Source organism: Myxine glutinosa, chromosome 8 (assembly GCF_964187855.1).
Source record: "Myxine glutinosa chromosome 8, kmMyxGlut1.1, whole genome shotgun sequence".
Classification (NCBI taxonomy): Eukaryota; Metazoa; Chordata; class Myxini; order Myxiniformes; family Myxinidae; genus Myxine; species Myxine glutinosa.
In genome coordinates this window covers 8,311,798-8,328,533 of record NC_136268.1, presented here as the reverse complement: position 1 = coordinate 8,328,533, position 16,736 = coordinate 8,311,798, and the positions used below count along the sequence as shown (strand labels likewise).

The 16,736-nt window shown below is 45.3% G+C and overlaps 1 protein-coding gene across 3 annotated transcripts in view; it reads right to left on the bottom strand.

Annotated features, from left to right (window-relative positions):
- The window catches only part of CARS1 (cysteinyl-tRNA synthetase 1), a 93,468-nt gene that overhangs the window by 65,217 nt on the left and 11,515 nt on the right, over positions 1-16,736 (bottom strand). For 2 of the 3 annotated variants that reach the window (XR_010981746.2, XM_068099190.2), the window contains exons 2-3: positions 4,824-4,915; positions 4,541-4,629 (exon numbers count right to left, since the gene is read on the bottom strand). Coding sequence is in view for 2 of the 3 variants with exons in the window: in XM_068099190.2 (XP_067955291.2) it covers positions 4,541-4,629; positions 4,824-4,915 (181 nt within the window). In the remaining variant the exon portion in view is untranslated. Of the gene's footprint in view, positions 1-4,540; positions 4,630-4,823; positions 4,916-5,633; positions 6,128-16,736 lie in introns of those variants that run through there. The other variant, XM_078782886.1, reaches the window with a different exon arrangement.

Below are 16,736 nucleotides of genomic sequence, written 5' to 3'. Positions count from 1 at the left end.
CACGTTGACGACGACTAGAGAGGAAGTCCGCCAGCCATGCGTGGAGATTTCCATGGATACCAAAGGAGGAGAGTTTGGTGAGCAGAGTGGGGTGCCAGACCGTGTCGAAGGCACGTGATATGTCGAGGGAGACAGCTCTAATTTCCTGTTTGGCATTGAGGACCTCCATCCATTGTTGAGACAGCAGAAGCAGCATGTCCAGAGTAGAGTGACCTGGTCTGAAACCAAATTGATGATCAGAGATCAAGCCATTGGAGAAGAGGAAAGATTTCATATCCGAAGCAATGATGGATTCCATGACTTTGCTGATAATTGGGAGAAGGCTGATTGGTCTGTAGTTGCTAGGATCTGTTTTTGCACCTTTTTTGTGCATAGCGGTGATGTTGGCTGATTTCCAAGCAGATGGCAGTTGACCTTGAGCAAAAGAGAGGGTGAAGAGAACAGAGAGAGGGTGAGATAGAGCAGCAGAGCAGGATTTTAGGACCCGTGGGCTGATGCCGTCGGGTCCAGTTGCAGAATCAGAGTCGAGCGTTCACAGAAACTTTTCCACCTTGTCAGGAGGAAAGGACACGGAGTCCAGGAGCAGCAGGGTACGACTGGGTATGGTGGGTACAGAGAGGGACGGGTTTGGGACACAAGATTTAGAGGCAAACACAGAGTTGAGGCATTCAGATTTTTCACGTGCGGAGTCAGCTGTGTAGCCGTTTGAGGTAAGGGAGGGGATGGAGGGGGAACAAACACCAGAAACGGATTTGACCAGACGCCACCAGGATTTGGAAGAGGGAGACAGATAAGAGAGTTCGGTCTTGAGAACGGAGAGATATTGTTTCCTAGCTCTCCTGAGGGTGGACACACACTTGTTTCGGGCTTTGTGAAAGGAAATGAGATTTCCTTCCGTTGGATTTGCTTTCCAGGAGACGAAGGCAAGTTGTTTCTGGGCAACAGCCTCACCACAAGATTCCGTGTACCATGGACGGGAGGAAGGGTATGACAACTGAAGACGAGATGGGATAAATCTGTGCATGAGAGAGAGCAATTTACTTTGGAAGAATTCCCAGGATGAGTTGATGTCAGAGGTGGTAGAGATGGGAGACCAGTCCAGATGATTGATGGCTGCTTGAAGACTGTGCCAGTTGGCCTGAGTGAAATGCCAGACTCGTCGACGCTGAGCAGGCTCCCTGAGGATGGTCAGAGAGATGTCCACTTTAACAAAGACATGATCAGATGATCCGATTGGAGCAGAAGAAGAGCAGCAGACATTTTCAGGGAAGTTAGTCATAACCAAGTCCAGAAGAGAAGATGTTCCGTTGACTGAGATCCGGGTCGGGAAATTGACAGATTGTGTCAGTCCCAGTGAGTCGCAGAAGTCCTTTGCTGAGGAGCCATGGCTGGTGAGAGAGGTACCCACACCCAGCCAACTGGCATGATGACAGTTGAAATCACAACTGGCATGATGACAGCTGGCATGATGCAGATCCTTGCAACTACAGACCAATCAGCCTGCTCCCAATTATCAGCAAAGTCATGAAATCCATCATTGCTTCTGATATCAAATCCTTCCTCTTCTCCAATGGCTTGATCTCTGATCATCAATTTGGATTCAGACCAGGTCATTCTACTCTCGACTTGTTGGTTCTGCTGTCTCAACAATGGATGGAGGTCCTCAATGCCAAACAGGAAATCAGAGCGGTCTCCCTTGACATATCACGTGCCTTCGATACGGTCTGGCACCCCACTCTGCTCACCAAACTCTCCTCCTATGGTATCCATGGAAATCTCCTCGCATGGCTTGCGGACTTCCTCTCTGGTCGTAGGCAACGTGTGGCCCTGAATGGATTTCTCTCATCTCCCCTTCCTGTTCTGGCTGGAGTTCCCCAAGGTAGTGTTCTGGGCCCTGTGCTTTTTCTGGTCTTCATCAATGATCTCTCCGACTCTCTGGAAAATCCTCTCTATTTCTTTGCTGATGACTCCACTATCTGCCGCTCCATTCCTCATCCCTCAGATCGGCAGTCTGCAGCCTCCTCACTCTCTGCAGACCTGGACAAAATCACAGACTGGTCAAACAAGTGGAACATGTTTCAATCCTGACAAATCTCACACTCTTACTATGTCTCTCCGAAAAGACCGACTGGAAAACCCTCCCATCAACTTTCTCAACAATCCTCTCCAAGAAGTTCTGTCGCTCAAGCTTTTGGGTCTCACTATCTGCCATGATCTTTATTGGGAAAACCACATTTCCAAGCTGGCCTCCAAAGCTAGTCGCCGACTGGGCATCCTCCGTCGTGCGAAGTCCTTCCTTGGCACACCTGAGCTCCTCACCACATACAAGGCTTTCATCCGCAGCTCAATGAAATATTGTTCCCCCCTCTGGGCTGGTGCTCCTGCCTCACACCTCGCTCGGCTTCATGCTGTTGAAACCAAAGCTTTCAGAATCATTGGAATCTCCTGCGATGAAGCTAACTCTGAGGGGCCTTTCACTCGCTCACCGCAGGGAGGTTGGTGGTCTTTCTGTCTTCTACCGACTCCTCTCCGGCCTTGCTCCCCCAGCTCTCTCTGTGCTGTCCCCCTAATATTCCTACAGGTCACACAATATCTGCCAGCAACCCTCTTATGGTTAAACTGCCAAAATCTAGGCTCTCTGCTCACCTTCACTCTTTCATTCCCCTTTTCTCCCACATCTGGAACAAACTCCCCCACTCCCTTCAATCCCACTCCTCCCTCCAGGTCTTTAAAACAGCTGTTCACCACCATCTCTTATCTTCCCCCATCCAAAACCTTGATCTTTTCTACCCCCGCTAATTCACCCCAGATACACTTTTTTTTGAAATTCCAACTTCTTTCCTGGAAGTCCTTGTAGTGTCAATATGTTTTATACCTCTCCCACCTCCCCCCAAGCCCTCCCCCTCCCACATTTCTCCCGATGTCCCTGCTCTCAAATGTTGTGTTTGTGTCCTTCCCCCTCTTTCCCCATCTTGTCTACCACTCCCCTTATTTTGTGTTTTATGTGTCGGTTTGACTTTTTGTGGGATTAATGTTAGCTCTTTCACGAGCCTCGATCTTGTATACAAAAAAAAAAAAAAAAAATTGATAACCCAGAAGTCCATTAACACCAGCATCCATTTGACAAATAAATAACATCTAATTTTACTTCTGGGGTAACACTTTTACAATGCTTCTCAGCCAATCTACAGTACAGTACATTTGTTAATGTGCGAAGCAAAGTACTGAAGTTCTTTTGATGATTTCGCGATCTCCCCGATTTGGTAGTTTCGTGAAATATTCTGGCATCTTTATCAGTCTTGTAAGTTGTGAAAATGTGCTCGAAAATAAAATGTATGGCTTTTAAAACGATGGAAGTGTGAGTTGAGTCGACGAATATGGGATTATGATATTAATAACGTGATCACGTATTTGCAGAACAACGTAAAAGGGGCGAAGTAAACCAGGGTATTATTGCATGTAATGGTTTGTTTGGTTCTGAGGCCACACGAGAAATTATACTACATTTTTGCATCTGTTGCTAAAAGGAGAAGCGTCTGTGTGAGTGTCTTTTTTTGCTGTACCAAATAATTCATTGTGACAACCAGCTTGTACTAACAGAAAATGGTGCGAACTCAACACCTCTCATCCACGGATATTTCTCATATCTATATTATAAAACCGGGGTGTCAGTCTGTCTGTCTGTCTGTCCGTCCGTCCACAAACTACTCCCTCAGTTTTGGGGCTAGCCCCGCCAAACCTCATGTGGAATGTTTTGGAGTCCCAGCGGATGTTATGAGGAGGTTTCATAAGTCCCTCAATAAAATTATGATTTTGAAATTGGCTCGATATGGACCTGCTCCAAAATCCAGAAGTGAATAGATGATGACAATGGGCTGGTTTGATAATATAATATCTTAATACAATCATCATTTAACACAGTGTTTTGTTACAATATTAATGTATGATTGGAATGAAAACAGAGATATTGAGTTTAAATTAATGAGGAAATGACACGAGGGTTTCTACTTTCTAACCGCGACATTCGCGGATTCGCCATATATGCAGATTCAGTATTGACTGGGGATAGAACCATTCAGACCGTGTACATTTTTTTTACCAAAGTCATTTACGAACCTGCTGTTCAACTGAAGGTGGCACAGGGATGTGGAATTTATTGGTTCATCGTTTCCCATTCACCGTTGCCGCATTGTTAGTTTGCTTTTGGCTTCCCACCCGTGCATAGCAAGGGGTACCTCGGTCGTTTACTATATTCTCGTGAGTCCGATTTGCATTCAGGAACAGAACAATTATGGTTAATAATTTGGAAATTGCCACTCTTTCGTCTCAATGCTGAAAATTGTGTTACAAGGATTATTTGAATTACAGATTTCATGCTAGCAAATACAGGTTAAAAGTTCCACGCAAGAAGAACCGGGTCACTGAAAACACTCACAAAGTGTGTGCGTGAAAGGCCTCGTTAGCCTTCAAAAATGTCATTTTGAAAGTCGCGTATTGACCAATGCCTGCAAGCTCCACTCCAACCCTTCTATCCTCTTACCGTGCATGTCCCATGTGTGATGCGTCATAGACTGTTGGGCCACAGCTGTACCACAATACTCGGCGACCATTCTGCGGAACAAACTCCTCCTGGGTAAGAAAGGAACAGAGCGGGGGAGGTTGGGATGGGGGATTTGGAGCGGGGAGGGGGGGTTAACTTGCAAAGTGAACAACTTAAAACTCAACATTGTGTAACGACTTTGGATATCATTGTCTCCATGCACTCAATCCACGTCCATAGTTGATACGTATTATTTTATTCATTTGAACATGTTTTGGTGTACCTTCTTGCGCGTCAGGCTATTGTACAGGCATAGCACTGGAAGTTGGCTGCCCTGGGGGGGTTTCCAATCAGGTTGTTCCCTCCGAACCTTCCCTAAAATTGGGGGTGATGGGGTGGGGAAAACCAAAGTCAGTTGAAGCTTGCGTGATATGGTACTTTACATGATTCTCCTACCTCGGCCCCTCCCAAAGATTTTTTTTTTTTTATGCTCATGATACAGAAAACAAATTTGGGAAAAGGTAAAACATTGTTAATTTCATTGAATGGTTGAAAACCATTCAAAGCATCATTTGTTCGTGTCAGTTGAAATTCAAACATGGATGTCCATGAACTTCCTCAAACTTACAACATGCTGGTCCTTGGTCCCGTTTCTGGATTTTAAATGTTTGAGCCCTATATAGTAACATTTCGGGACCGGGACATCATCTCTCCTTACACTGTTTCTGATCTAGGTGTCAGGATGGACACAACACTTTGCTATGTTCTGCATAATATTATAATCTGTAAGTCCTCAAGAAACCAAATTGGTTTTCAGGAAGCAAATGTAAAGATTTTGAAAGATCGATAATAAATCTTTAAAGCCAAAATTTCCTGACACCTTACACCTGTGCAGTGTGCAAGAATGCCACGATACAACAGGAATTTAATGGCAGTTACACGTCGTCACTCATTCGTTAATAATCAAGGTGGTGTTACTCATTTGATTCTGCGATACAAGCAGGCTCCAAATTAAAGTGCCGAAGCAGGGCCAAGGACAGACAGAACTTTCTCGGATCATTTGGGAGGTTACAGAACAGATATCCGAGCTCACAATTATAAGAGGTCCGCCATCAGCTGGTCGGAGGTGTGCCATTCGTGATAATATTGGTACCGGTACTCAAACGGTGCTTTCATCAAAATGTCCAACTACTGTCCCAAAACAACGAGGAACAATACATCAGTTCATGTCACTTGACATAATAAATGGATGAATGAAATATTCTTGCCGTAAGATTGATGCTCGTTAGATAACAACAGCAGTCAGATCATCAATGTACCACACTCTTTAGAGAATGTCAGCGCTGCGGAAACAGTCTCTTGGCATGGTTTATGTTGGGCCAAGGTGGTTTACCATTGCCTTCCCAGCAATCAGTCAGGGCAGGAATTTGTAAGCTGGCCATGGTACCGGGAATAACACGCCTAGTCTAAGAGAAAAACACTGAGGGATTGTCAGCATCCACCAATGACTACTGCTGCTGGTCCTCCGATATCATTCAGACAAACGACACACAAATCAAACTGCATGTGAAACACCAGGATAAAAGTTTATAGCTTGTTAGATTTGAACCCAGGCTCGACCACTCAAGGTGAGTGTGCATGCCTCCAACATGTATTGGTAACCTCACAGTCAGATCCATTGCACCTCTGCACATCCGACCCCACTCCTTCCTCCCCCCCACCGATCCCCAAAAAACTTATTGCGACTCATATGACTCACAAGTCATCACATGTGATGTGGGCTAACCATTCGTTCTAATTAAAAGCTGCTCATACATTGGACAAAGCATATATATACACACACACACACACCTGATTATGTGAAGGGCTGGCAGGGTAACTGAGAGGTACGTACACTCGTCGTTATGTTGTGTAGCCTGGGTTCAAATCCCGACCCAGCTATAAACTGTCATCCCGGTGTTTTGCATGCATGCTATACATCAATGTATGTGCCGTCCTTTGGACGGACGTCAAGCTGGGTGTCCTGCCTGCTAGGATTAGTTGGTAGACGGTAAAGATCCCATAGTGTTCTTCAGGAAGAGTAGGCCATCTATCACTGGCACCCTGAACAAATTACAAATTTCTGCCTCAATTCAGTTTCCTCCGTCGGAGTGGTGATTCATCCGGGATCGAAAAGAAAGTGCCGAAGCACAACTATGTACCGGGTAGTTGCTAATTCAAGGACAGAACTAGCGGCCTGTGTGGGCAGCACAAGACAAGTCCTTTACCGTCTTTTGTTTCAACAAAGGGCAAGGCCTAAAGCCCCAGCACCTTTTCATCTTTCACGGACAACAAATCAACCATTTTCTTCTTGTTATGCCTTAGGAGACACGAATACTCTGTATTGAGCAAAGTACATGAATGAATGACAATGTTGCATCACAAAACCTTTTGCCAGCATCTTCAGCCTTTTTTAACTTGAGCATTGCATGGTACATGTATAATAGCTTTAATTGAACAGATTATTGGTAGAGAAAGAGGGTGTGCCATAATTGTGCTGTCATTTAAAGGGGCACAGCTTATCAACATGAAACCGACACATCATCCTTAAACAGAAGGCTCAACTGCAGAAGACGTTCTTCGCAGCAATGGGTTCTGTTCACATTCCCATCAGAAACCATCATTGGCTGGTCGTTCAATGTGCTATATCAATGACGTGTCTAAGAAAGGCTCACGATGGGAGAGGAAAGGGGCAAGGAGAACTTTAAGTTATAGGCTGCCGTCTCAGGTGAGCAGAACATTCCCATGCACCACACCACAAGTCTAACCAGCATGTTTCAATACATTTTGTCCTACAAACAAACAAACAAGAAATATGTCGTGCATAGCACGATACTTGTGAAATCTCTAGAAGAAGTTATTGGCCTATGATGACCTCAAAAATAATTGGTGGTTGAATTCAGTAACCTGGTATGCAAATCCACTTAAAATTTCAAGTCAATCAGATGAAAATTGAGGATTTTAGAAATCTGGCCTATGTTGGTTAGCTGTAATAGCTTTAATTGAACAAATTATTGGTAGAGAAAGAGGGTGTGCCATAATTGTGCTGTCATTTAAAGGGAGACCTTTTGGGAGACCTATGTCGACCTTTTGGCCCATGTTGATTTCAAAAATAGTTGGTGGTTGAATTCAGTGTCTGGATATGCAAATCCTCTTAAAATTTCTAGTCAATCGGAGGAAAATTGAGAATTTTAGAAATCTGGCCTATGTTGACCTTTTGGCCGATGTTGACCTCAAAATTAGTTGAGGGTTGAATTCAGTGACCAGATATGCAAATCCTCTTCAAATTTCAAGTTAATTGGATGAAAATTGAGGATTTTATAAATTTGACAAAGTTGGTGACCTTTGGCCTATATTGACCTATTGACCTTTTGACCAAAAAATATGCTTCTTTGCTTATGACTAACTCTACCATTTAGTCAAGTTTCGTAAAGATTAGATGAAAATTGTGACCTGTGGGCGACTGACAGAAACACACAGACAAACAGACAATGAAAAATCACTCAGAGCGACAATTGGCAAAACAAAACAACGTAGAATGGCACTCGGTAGGGCATCCTTTTGACCTCAAAAATAATTAGTGGTTGAATTCAGTGACCTGATATGCACATCGTCTTCAAAGTTTAAGTTAATCGGATGAAAATTGACAATTTTAGAAATTCGACCTATGTTGACCTTTTGGCCTATGTTGACCTCAAAAATAGTTGGTGATTGGTTTCAGTAAGCTGATATGAAAATGTTATTCAAATTTCAAGTCAATCGGATGAAAATTGAGGATTTTAGAAATTTGACAAGGTTGGTGACCTTTGACCCGTTTGACCCATGTATTGACCTTTGGACCCCAAAACAATAGGCTTCTTGCTTATGACCAACTCTACCGTTTGGTGAAGCTTTGTGAAGATCGGTTGAAAATTGTGACCTATAGGCGACTGACAAACAGACAGACAGACAGACAGACACAGAATAATATCCTTGAAAATTCTTCGATTTTCGCAAGTAACAAGACGTACACTACATGACCAAAAGTATGCAGAAACCCGAGCATTACAAATTTGCATTCCAAATTCATGGGCATTAATATCGAGTTGGTCTCCATCCCCCCCCCCCCCCCATTCCCCACCCCCTGCCCCCCTTTTTTTGCTGCTATAACAGCCTCCATTCTTCTGGGAAGGCTTTCCACTAGATGTTAGAACATTGCTGCAGGGATTTGCTTCCATTCAGCCACAAGAGCATTTGTGAGGTCGGGCAATGATGTTGGGCGATTAGGCCTGGCTCACTGTTGGCGTTCCAATTCATCCCAAAGGTGTTCGATGGGGTTGAGGTCAGGGCTCTGCGCAGGCCAGTCAAGTTCTTCCACACCAATCTCGACAAACCATTTCTGTATGGACCGCGCTTTGTGCACAGGGCCATTGTCATGCTGAAACAGGAAAGGGCCTTCCCCAAACTGCTGCCACAAAGTTGGAAGCACACAATCGTCTAGAATGTCATTGTATGTTGTAGCGTTAAGATTTCCCTTCACTGAAACTAAGGGGCCGAGCCTGAACCATGAAAGACAGCCCCAGACCATTATTCCTCCTCAATCAAACTTTACAGTTGGCACTATGCATTCAGGCAGGTAGCGTTCTCCTGGCATCCACAAAACTAAGATTAGTCCGTCGGAGTGCTCGACATGATTCATCACTCCAGAGAACGTGTTTCCACTGCTCCAGAGTCCAAGGGTGGCAAGCTTTACACTACTCCAGCCGACGCTTGGCATTGCGCATGGTGATCTTAGGCCTGTGTGCGGCTGCTCAGCCATGTCATTTCATGAAGCTCCCGACGAACAATTGTTGTGCTGACATTGCTTCCAGAGGCAGATTGGAACTCGGTAGTGAGTGCGGCAACCGAGGACAGACGATTTTTATGCGCTACGTGCTTCAGCACTCGGCGGCCCCATTCTGTGAGCTTGTGTGGCCTACTACTTCACGGCTGAGCTGTTGTTGCTCCTAGACGTTTCCACTTCACAAAAACAGCACTTACAGTTGACCGTGGCAGCTCTAGCAGGGCAGAAATTTGACGAACTGATTTGTTGGAAAGGTGGCATCCAATGACAGTGCCACGTTGAAAGTCACTGGGCTCTTCAGTAAGGCCCATTCTACTGCCAACATTTGTTTATGGAGATTGCATGGCTGTGTGCTTGATTATATATACCTGTCAGCAATGGGTGTGGCTGAAACAGCCGAATCCACTAATTAGAAGGGGGTGTCCACATACTTTTGGTCATGTAGTGTATGTTTCAATGCGCTCCCACCCGCACATCTATGATGAGTATAGTTTTCAATTGTACTATTACGCATGGAATTCGTGTATTTTAGAATGATTTCAACAACTTCTGGGAGTTTGATTTCTTTGTTTCGGGAAAACATCCACATTTCAAGTTTTTCTGTCGAGTAGAGCAGGAAGTGCATTAGCAGATATGATACTTCATCCACTTCTTATTGTAATTCTCCACTGACATACAATTGTTAAAATCTAAGTTGCAGATAGCCAATTTGGCCATCCAAACTTAGTCGAACGTTTCAAACACAGCCATAGTAAAACCAGCACTTTTCGCCTCAATTCATCCAGTGGTTTAGGAGTGTCTAACATACAGAGCACGTATCATGTAAATTGGCCACGTAGTTTCCGATTCGATAAGATTTGCATCGGGAGATACTACATTGTTAGATGTTATCCGTTGAATGGATGCTGGTTGATGTTTCCGGGTTATTAAGTTTGCCTCGGACTATAGTGCGTACCATCTGTAAAAATGGCAACATTCATTGAAGGAGGATCAAGAGGTACTGCCAAGTTCAAACACTTCAACCGCTACCAGAAGAAGTTCATTTTTATTTAAATATGTCTGGTAATTGTTTCTTATTTTATTTACACGTATTTATACTTGAATATAACTGTTATTAATCAAAAGAGGGACGATATCATCAGTAAAAAGCGATATAAAATACATGAAATGGCGACGTGACGAACGCATCCCCTGCTTATTCCATTAGTTTATACAACAAAAACTGCTTTGATTTGCATCGTTTTGATATTTGTCGCACTTTTCAGGAACGCATCCCTGACATAAAACCGGGGTGTTAGTGTTTACACGGACACACTTCACTCTTGTATACGGTATATAACATGATTAATGTTGTGTGTTACATGAGATGAACAGGTTCCGCCATGAGCCTCAGATCGAGGCGTATAAATATTCCCCATTCCAGACCGATGACATTATCATAGGTGGCACCGAGATGGTTGAAGAGGTTGACGGATGAGAATCACAGAATGAACCAACTGAGCCACTTTTATAACCCTAAGACAAAGTTGGGTTGTTCTTTATAAAATCTCAACAGACACAATAAAGGATCCGCATGGACCGATTTATTACAGACATTTGAAAACATGTGTGCCCGGAGCAACTCGAGAAGGATTTGCTTTCACAAAGTTCCACGTACATGCGTGTAAAAGAGCCAGGTCTCAAGAGTGCCATGTCTCTTAATCTGTAGCTGAGGCTGGACAGGGATGCCAAATTTGCTTTGCCAATTAATTTGTAGCCATTTAAGTTTTGTGAATAAAGACTTTCACCACAATAAACAATTTACCCTTAATTTGTTTCCTCTGCCACCGAAGGTGGACAGAGGTCATGTTTTCATCCCGGACTGTGTGTGAGCATGATATATGAAAAGGTTATGGAAATATTCGGACAAAACTTGGTGGACAGTTTGGGTGCGTTACAAGGACCAATTGATTCGATTTTGGTGAAGATCAGAGTACTTTTTTTAAAGTGATTCTTCACCATTGAAAAATGTGGCCAAAATAATGTATAGCATGATATTTAAAAAAGTTGGAGCCGAATTATGACAAAACCTGGTAGATGAACTGGGAAGGTGACAAGAACAGGCCGATTCAATTTTGGTTCAGGCCCGGATGTAAATCCGGCCTGCCAGTGGGAAACAACACGTAAACTGTTCAGCCTGGCTCAACCGAGTCCCGTTCAGGTTTATTTGTTGCAGCAGTTCATATTGTTCAAGTGGCGATGGTGCAAACCAGTGTTAGCATTTACTACCATTGTCCATCAGTAGAGTTTGTGCCAACAACAGCCCAGTTTCATCCTTTAATATCTACACACAGCAGGGATAATTCTCAGGCACTGCACATCCACATGAGCTTTGGAACTGCAGCTGCAATACTTGTTTCCTATAAAATCGAGGCTCATGGAAAATCGAGGTGGAGGGTTAAAGGGCAATGAACTGTCATTCAGTTGTCATACCCTTCCTCCCGTCCATGGTACACGGAATCTTGTGGTGAGGCTGTTGCCCAGAAACAACTTGCCTTCATCTCCTGGAAAGCAAATCCAACGGAAGGAAATCTCATTTCCTTCCACAAAGCCCGAAACAAGTGTGTGTCCACCCTCAGGAGAGCCAGGAAACAATATCTCTCCGTTCTCAAGACCGAACTCTCTTATCTGTCTCCCTCTTCCAAATCCTGGTGGCGTCTGGTCAAATCTGTTTCTGGTGTTTGTTCCCCCTCCATCCCCTCCCTTACCTCAAATGGCTACACAGCTGACTCCGCACGTGAAAAAGCTGAATGCCTCAACTCTGTGTTTGCCTCCAAATCTTGTGTCCCAAACCCATCCCTCTCTGTACCCACCGTACCCAGTCGTACCCAGCTGCTCCTGGACTCCGTGTCCTTTCCTCCTGACAAGGTGGAAAAGTTTCTGTCAACTCTCGACTCTGATTCTGCAACTGGACCTGACAGCATCAGCCCACGGGTCCTAAAATCCTGTTCTTCCGCTCTTTCACTCCCTCTCTCTGTTCTCTTCACCCTCTCTTTTGCTCAAGGTCAACTGCCATCTGCTTGGAAATCAGCCAACATCACCGCTCTGCACAAAAAAGGTGCAAAAACAGATCCTAGCAACTACAGACCAATCAGCCTTCTCCCAATTATCAGCAAAGTCATGGAATCCATCATTGCTTCGGATATTAAATCTTTCCTCTTCTCCAATGGCTTGATCTCTGATCATCAATTTGGTTTCAGACCAGGTCACTCTACTCTGGACATGCTGCTTCTGCTGTCTCAACAATGGATGGAGGTCCTCAATGCCAAATAGGAAATTAGAGCTGTCTCCCTCGACATATCACGTGCCTTCGATGCGGTCTGGCACTCCGCTCTGCTCACAAAACTCTCCTCCTTTGGTATCCATGGAAATCTCCACGCATGGCTGGCGGACTTCCTCTCTCGTCGTAGTCAACGTGTGGCCCTGAATGGGTTTCTCTCATCTCCTCTTCCTGTTCAGGCTGGAGTTCCCCAAGGCAGTGTTCTGGGCCCTGTGCTTTTTCTGGTCTTCATCAATGATCTCTCTGACTCTCTTGAAAATCCTCTCTATCTCTTTGCTGATGACTCCACTCTCTGCCGCTCCATTCCTCATCCCTCAGATCGGCAGTCTGCAGCCTCCTCACTCTCTGCAGACCTGGACAAAATCACAGACTGGGCAAACAAGTGGAACATGTCTTTCAATCCTGACAAATCTCACACTCTTACGATGTCTCTCCGAAAAGACCGACTGGACAACCCCCCTCCCATCTACTTTCTGAATAATCCTCTCCAAGAAGTTCTGTCACTCAAGCTTTTGGGTCTCACTATCTGCCATGATCTTTCCTGGGAAAACCACATTTCCAAGCTAGCCTCCAAAGCCAGTCGCCGACTGGGCATCCTCCGTCGTGCGAGGTCCTTCCTTGGCACAACTGAGCTCCTCACCACATACAAGGCTTTCATCCGCAGCTCAATGGAATACTGCTCTCCCCTCTGGGCTGGTGCTCCTGCCTCACACCTAGCTCGTCTTCACGCTGTTGAAACCAAAGCGTTCAGAATCATTGGAATCCCCCGCGATGACGCTATCTCCGAGGGCCTTTCACTTACTCACCGCAGGCAGGTTGGTGGTCTTTCCGTCTTCTACCGACTCCTCTCCGGCCTTGCTCCCCCAGCTCTCTCTGGGCTCTGTCCCCAAGTATTCCTACAGGTCGCACAAGATCTGCCTGCAACCCTCTTATGGTTAAACTGCCAAAATCAAGACTCTCTGGTCACCTTCACTCCTTCATTCCTCTTTTCTCCCACCTCTGGAATCTCTTATCTTCCCCAATCCAAAACCTTGATCTTTTCTACCCCCGCTAATTTCACCCCAAATCCACTTTTTTGAGGTGACTTTTGTCTTCTTTCCTGGAAGTCCTTGGTGTCCTTGCGTTTTATACCTATCCTGCCTCCCCCCAGGCCCTCTCCCTCCCACACATCTCCCGATGTCCCTGCTCTCAAATGTTGTGTTTGTGTGCTTCCTCCCCTTCTCTCCCCAATCCCCATCTTGTTGACCGCTCCCCTTTTTATATACTTTGTTTGCTTGTTTGTTTGATTTGTTTCTTTGATAAATGTTAGCTCTTACACGAGCCTCGACTCTGTATACCAAAAAACAAACAAAAAAACAAAACAAAAAAAAAAACTGGCGGTTGTGCCACAGTGGGATTTAAGAAGAAAGGCAACGAATTGACAGGAAAAGAGGAGCGAGAGGGAACCTGGTAGGAGGATTGGGTTATGTAGCGTTAATGGGGAAGAAACCATTGTGGGTATGCATCGGGGATAACATGAGAAGGTGGTACACCAACTGCTTGGAGACCTGGAGTGAACGAAGCTCTTTGTAAATTTAGTGATTCTAGCTGCCCTTGGTGTCCAGTTATTGTGTCGACAAACAAACAAACATACAGACGGGATCACTGCAATAGTCACGCACTCCGCCTACAGTCGCGGTGTGAGTAGTGGTGTCGAGAGCTTGAGATTCCACAGAAACCAGGACAAGACAGATAGTTTTAAATGTAATTTTGGAAACTGTCCACTGAAAACGGGACGGAGTTTTGTTTGTTGGTTGGTGGGTTGGTGAGGGGTTAGCAACCTCATCTTGTTGCAAGTGCCACACTACACCTGATATCCGGGTAACTCCCCCTCCCACATACACACACCTCCAAAAATCATACACGATGATCAGCCAGAGGACTTTTGTTAGTTTATTTTTTGAATACAAAGTCAAGGACGGAAGAGGACTTGCACAGCAGTCTGGATCAGAGGACTTTTTTTTTTGTTTTGTTTTTTTTGTTTTGTTTTTTTGTTTTTGTTTTTTTTGTTTTTTTTTTTGTTTTTTTTTTTTGTATACAAGATCGAGGCTCGTGAAATAGCTAACATTAATCACACAAAAAGACAAACCGACACACAAAACACAAAAAACAAGGGGAGCGGCAGACAAGATGGGGAGAGAGGGGGAAGGACACAAAAGAGAGGGGGAAGAGGGGGGAAGGACACAAACACAACATTTGAGAGCAGGGACATCGGGAGGACTTGGGGGGAGGTGGGAGAGGAATAAAACATATGAACACTGCAAGGACTCTGGGGTGAATTACCGGGGGTAGAAAAGATCAAGGTTTTCGATGGGGGAAGATAAGAGATGATGGTGAACAGCTGTTTTAAAGACCTGGAGGGAGGAGTGGGATTGAAGGGAGTGGGGGAGTTTGTTCCAGAGGCGGGAGAAAAGGGGAATGAAAGAGTGAAGGTGAGCAGAGAGCCTAGACTTTGGCAGTTTAACCATAAGAGGGTTGCAGGCAGATCTTGTGCGACCTGAAGGAATATTGGGGGGACAGAGCACAGAGAGAGCTGGGGGAGCAAGGCCGGAGAGGAGTCGGTAGAAGACAGAAAGACCACCAACCTGCCTGCGGTGAGTGAGTGAAAGGCCCTCGGTGTTAACTACATCGCAGGAGATTCCAATGATTCTGAAAGCTTTGGCCTCAACAGCGTGAAGCCGAGCAAGGTGTGAGGCAGGAGCACCAGCCCAGAGGGGGGAACAGTATTCCATTTAGCTGCGGATGAAAGCCTTGTATGTGGTGAGGAGCTCAGGTGTGCCAAGGAAGGACTTCGCACGACGGAGGATGCCCAGTCGGCGACTGGCTTTGGAGGCCAGCTTGGAAATGTGGTTTTCCCAAGAAAGATCATGGCAGATAGTGAGACCCAAAAGCTTGAGCGACAGAACTTCTTGGAGAGGATTGTTGAGAAAGTAGATTGGAGGGTTGTCCAGTCGGTCCTTTCGGAGAGACATTGTAAGAGTGTGAGATTTGTCAGGATTGAAAGCCATGTTCCACTTGTTTGACCAGTCTGTGATTTTGTCCAGGTCTGCAGAGAGTGAGGAGGCTGCAGACTACCGATCTGAGGGATGAGGAATGGAGCGACAGAGAGTAGAGTCGTCAGCAAAGAGATAGAGAGGATTTTCAAGAGAGTCAGAGAGATCATTGATGAAGACCAGAAAAAGCACAGGGCCCAGAACACTACCTTGGGGAACTCCAGCCTGAACAGGAAGAGGAGATGAGAGAAACCCATTCAGGGCCACACGTTGACTACGACCAGAGAGGAAGTCCGCCAGCCATGCGTGGAGATTTCCATGGATACCAAAGGAGGAGAGTTTGGTGAGCAGAGCAGGGTGCCAGACCGTATCGAAGGCACGTGAAATGTCAAGGGAGACAGCTCTAATTTCCTGTTTGGTGTTGAGGACCTCCATCCATTGTTGAGAAAGCAGAAGCAGCATGTCCAGAGTAGAGTGACCAGGTCTGAAACCAAATTGATGATCAGCGATCAAGCCATTGGAGAAGAGGAAAGATTTAATATCTGAAGCAATGATGGATTCCATGACTTTGCTGATAATTGGGAGAAGGCTGATTGGTCTGTAGTTGCTGGGATCTGTTTTTGCACCTTTTTTGTGCAAACCGGTGATGTTGGCTGATTTCCAAGCAGATGGCAGATGACCTTGAGCAAAAGAGAGGGTGAAGAGAACAGAAAGAGGGAGTGAAAGAGCAGAAGAACATGATTTTAGGACCCGTGGACTGATGCCGTCAGGACCAGTTGCAGAATCAGAGTCGAGGGTTGACAGAAACTTTTCCACCTTGTCAGGAGGAAAGGACACAGAGTCCAGGAGCAGCTGGGTACGACTGGGTACGGTGGGTACAGAGAGGGATGGGTTTGGGACACAAGATTTAGAGGCAAACACAGAGTTGAGGCATTCAGCTTTTTCACGTGCGGAGTCAGCCGTTAAGCCGTTTGAGGTGAGGGA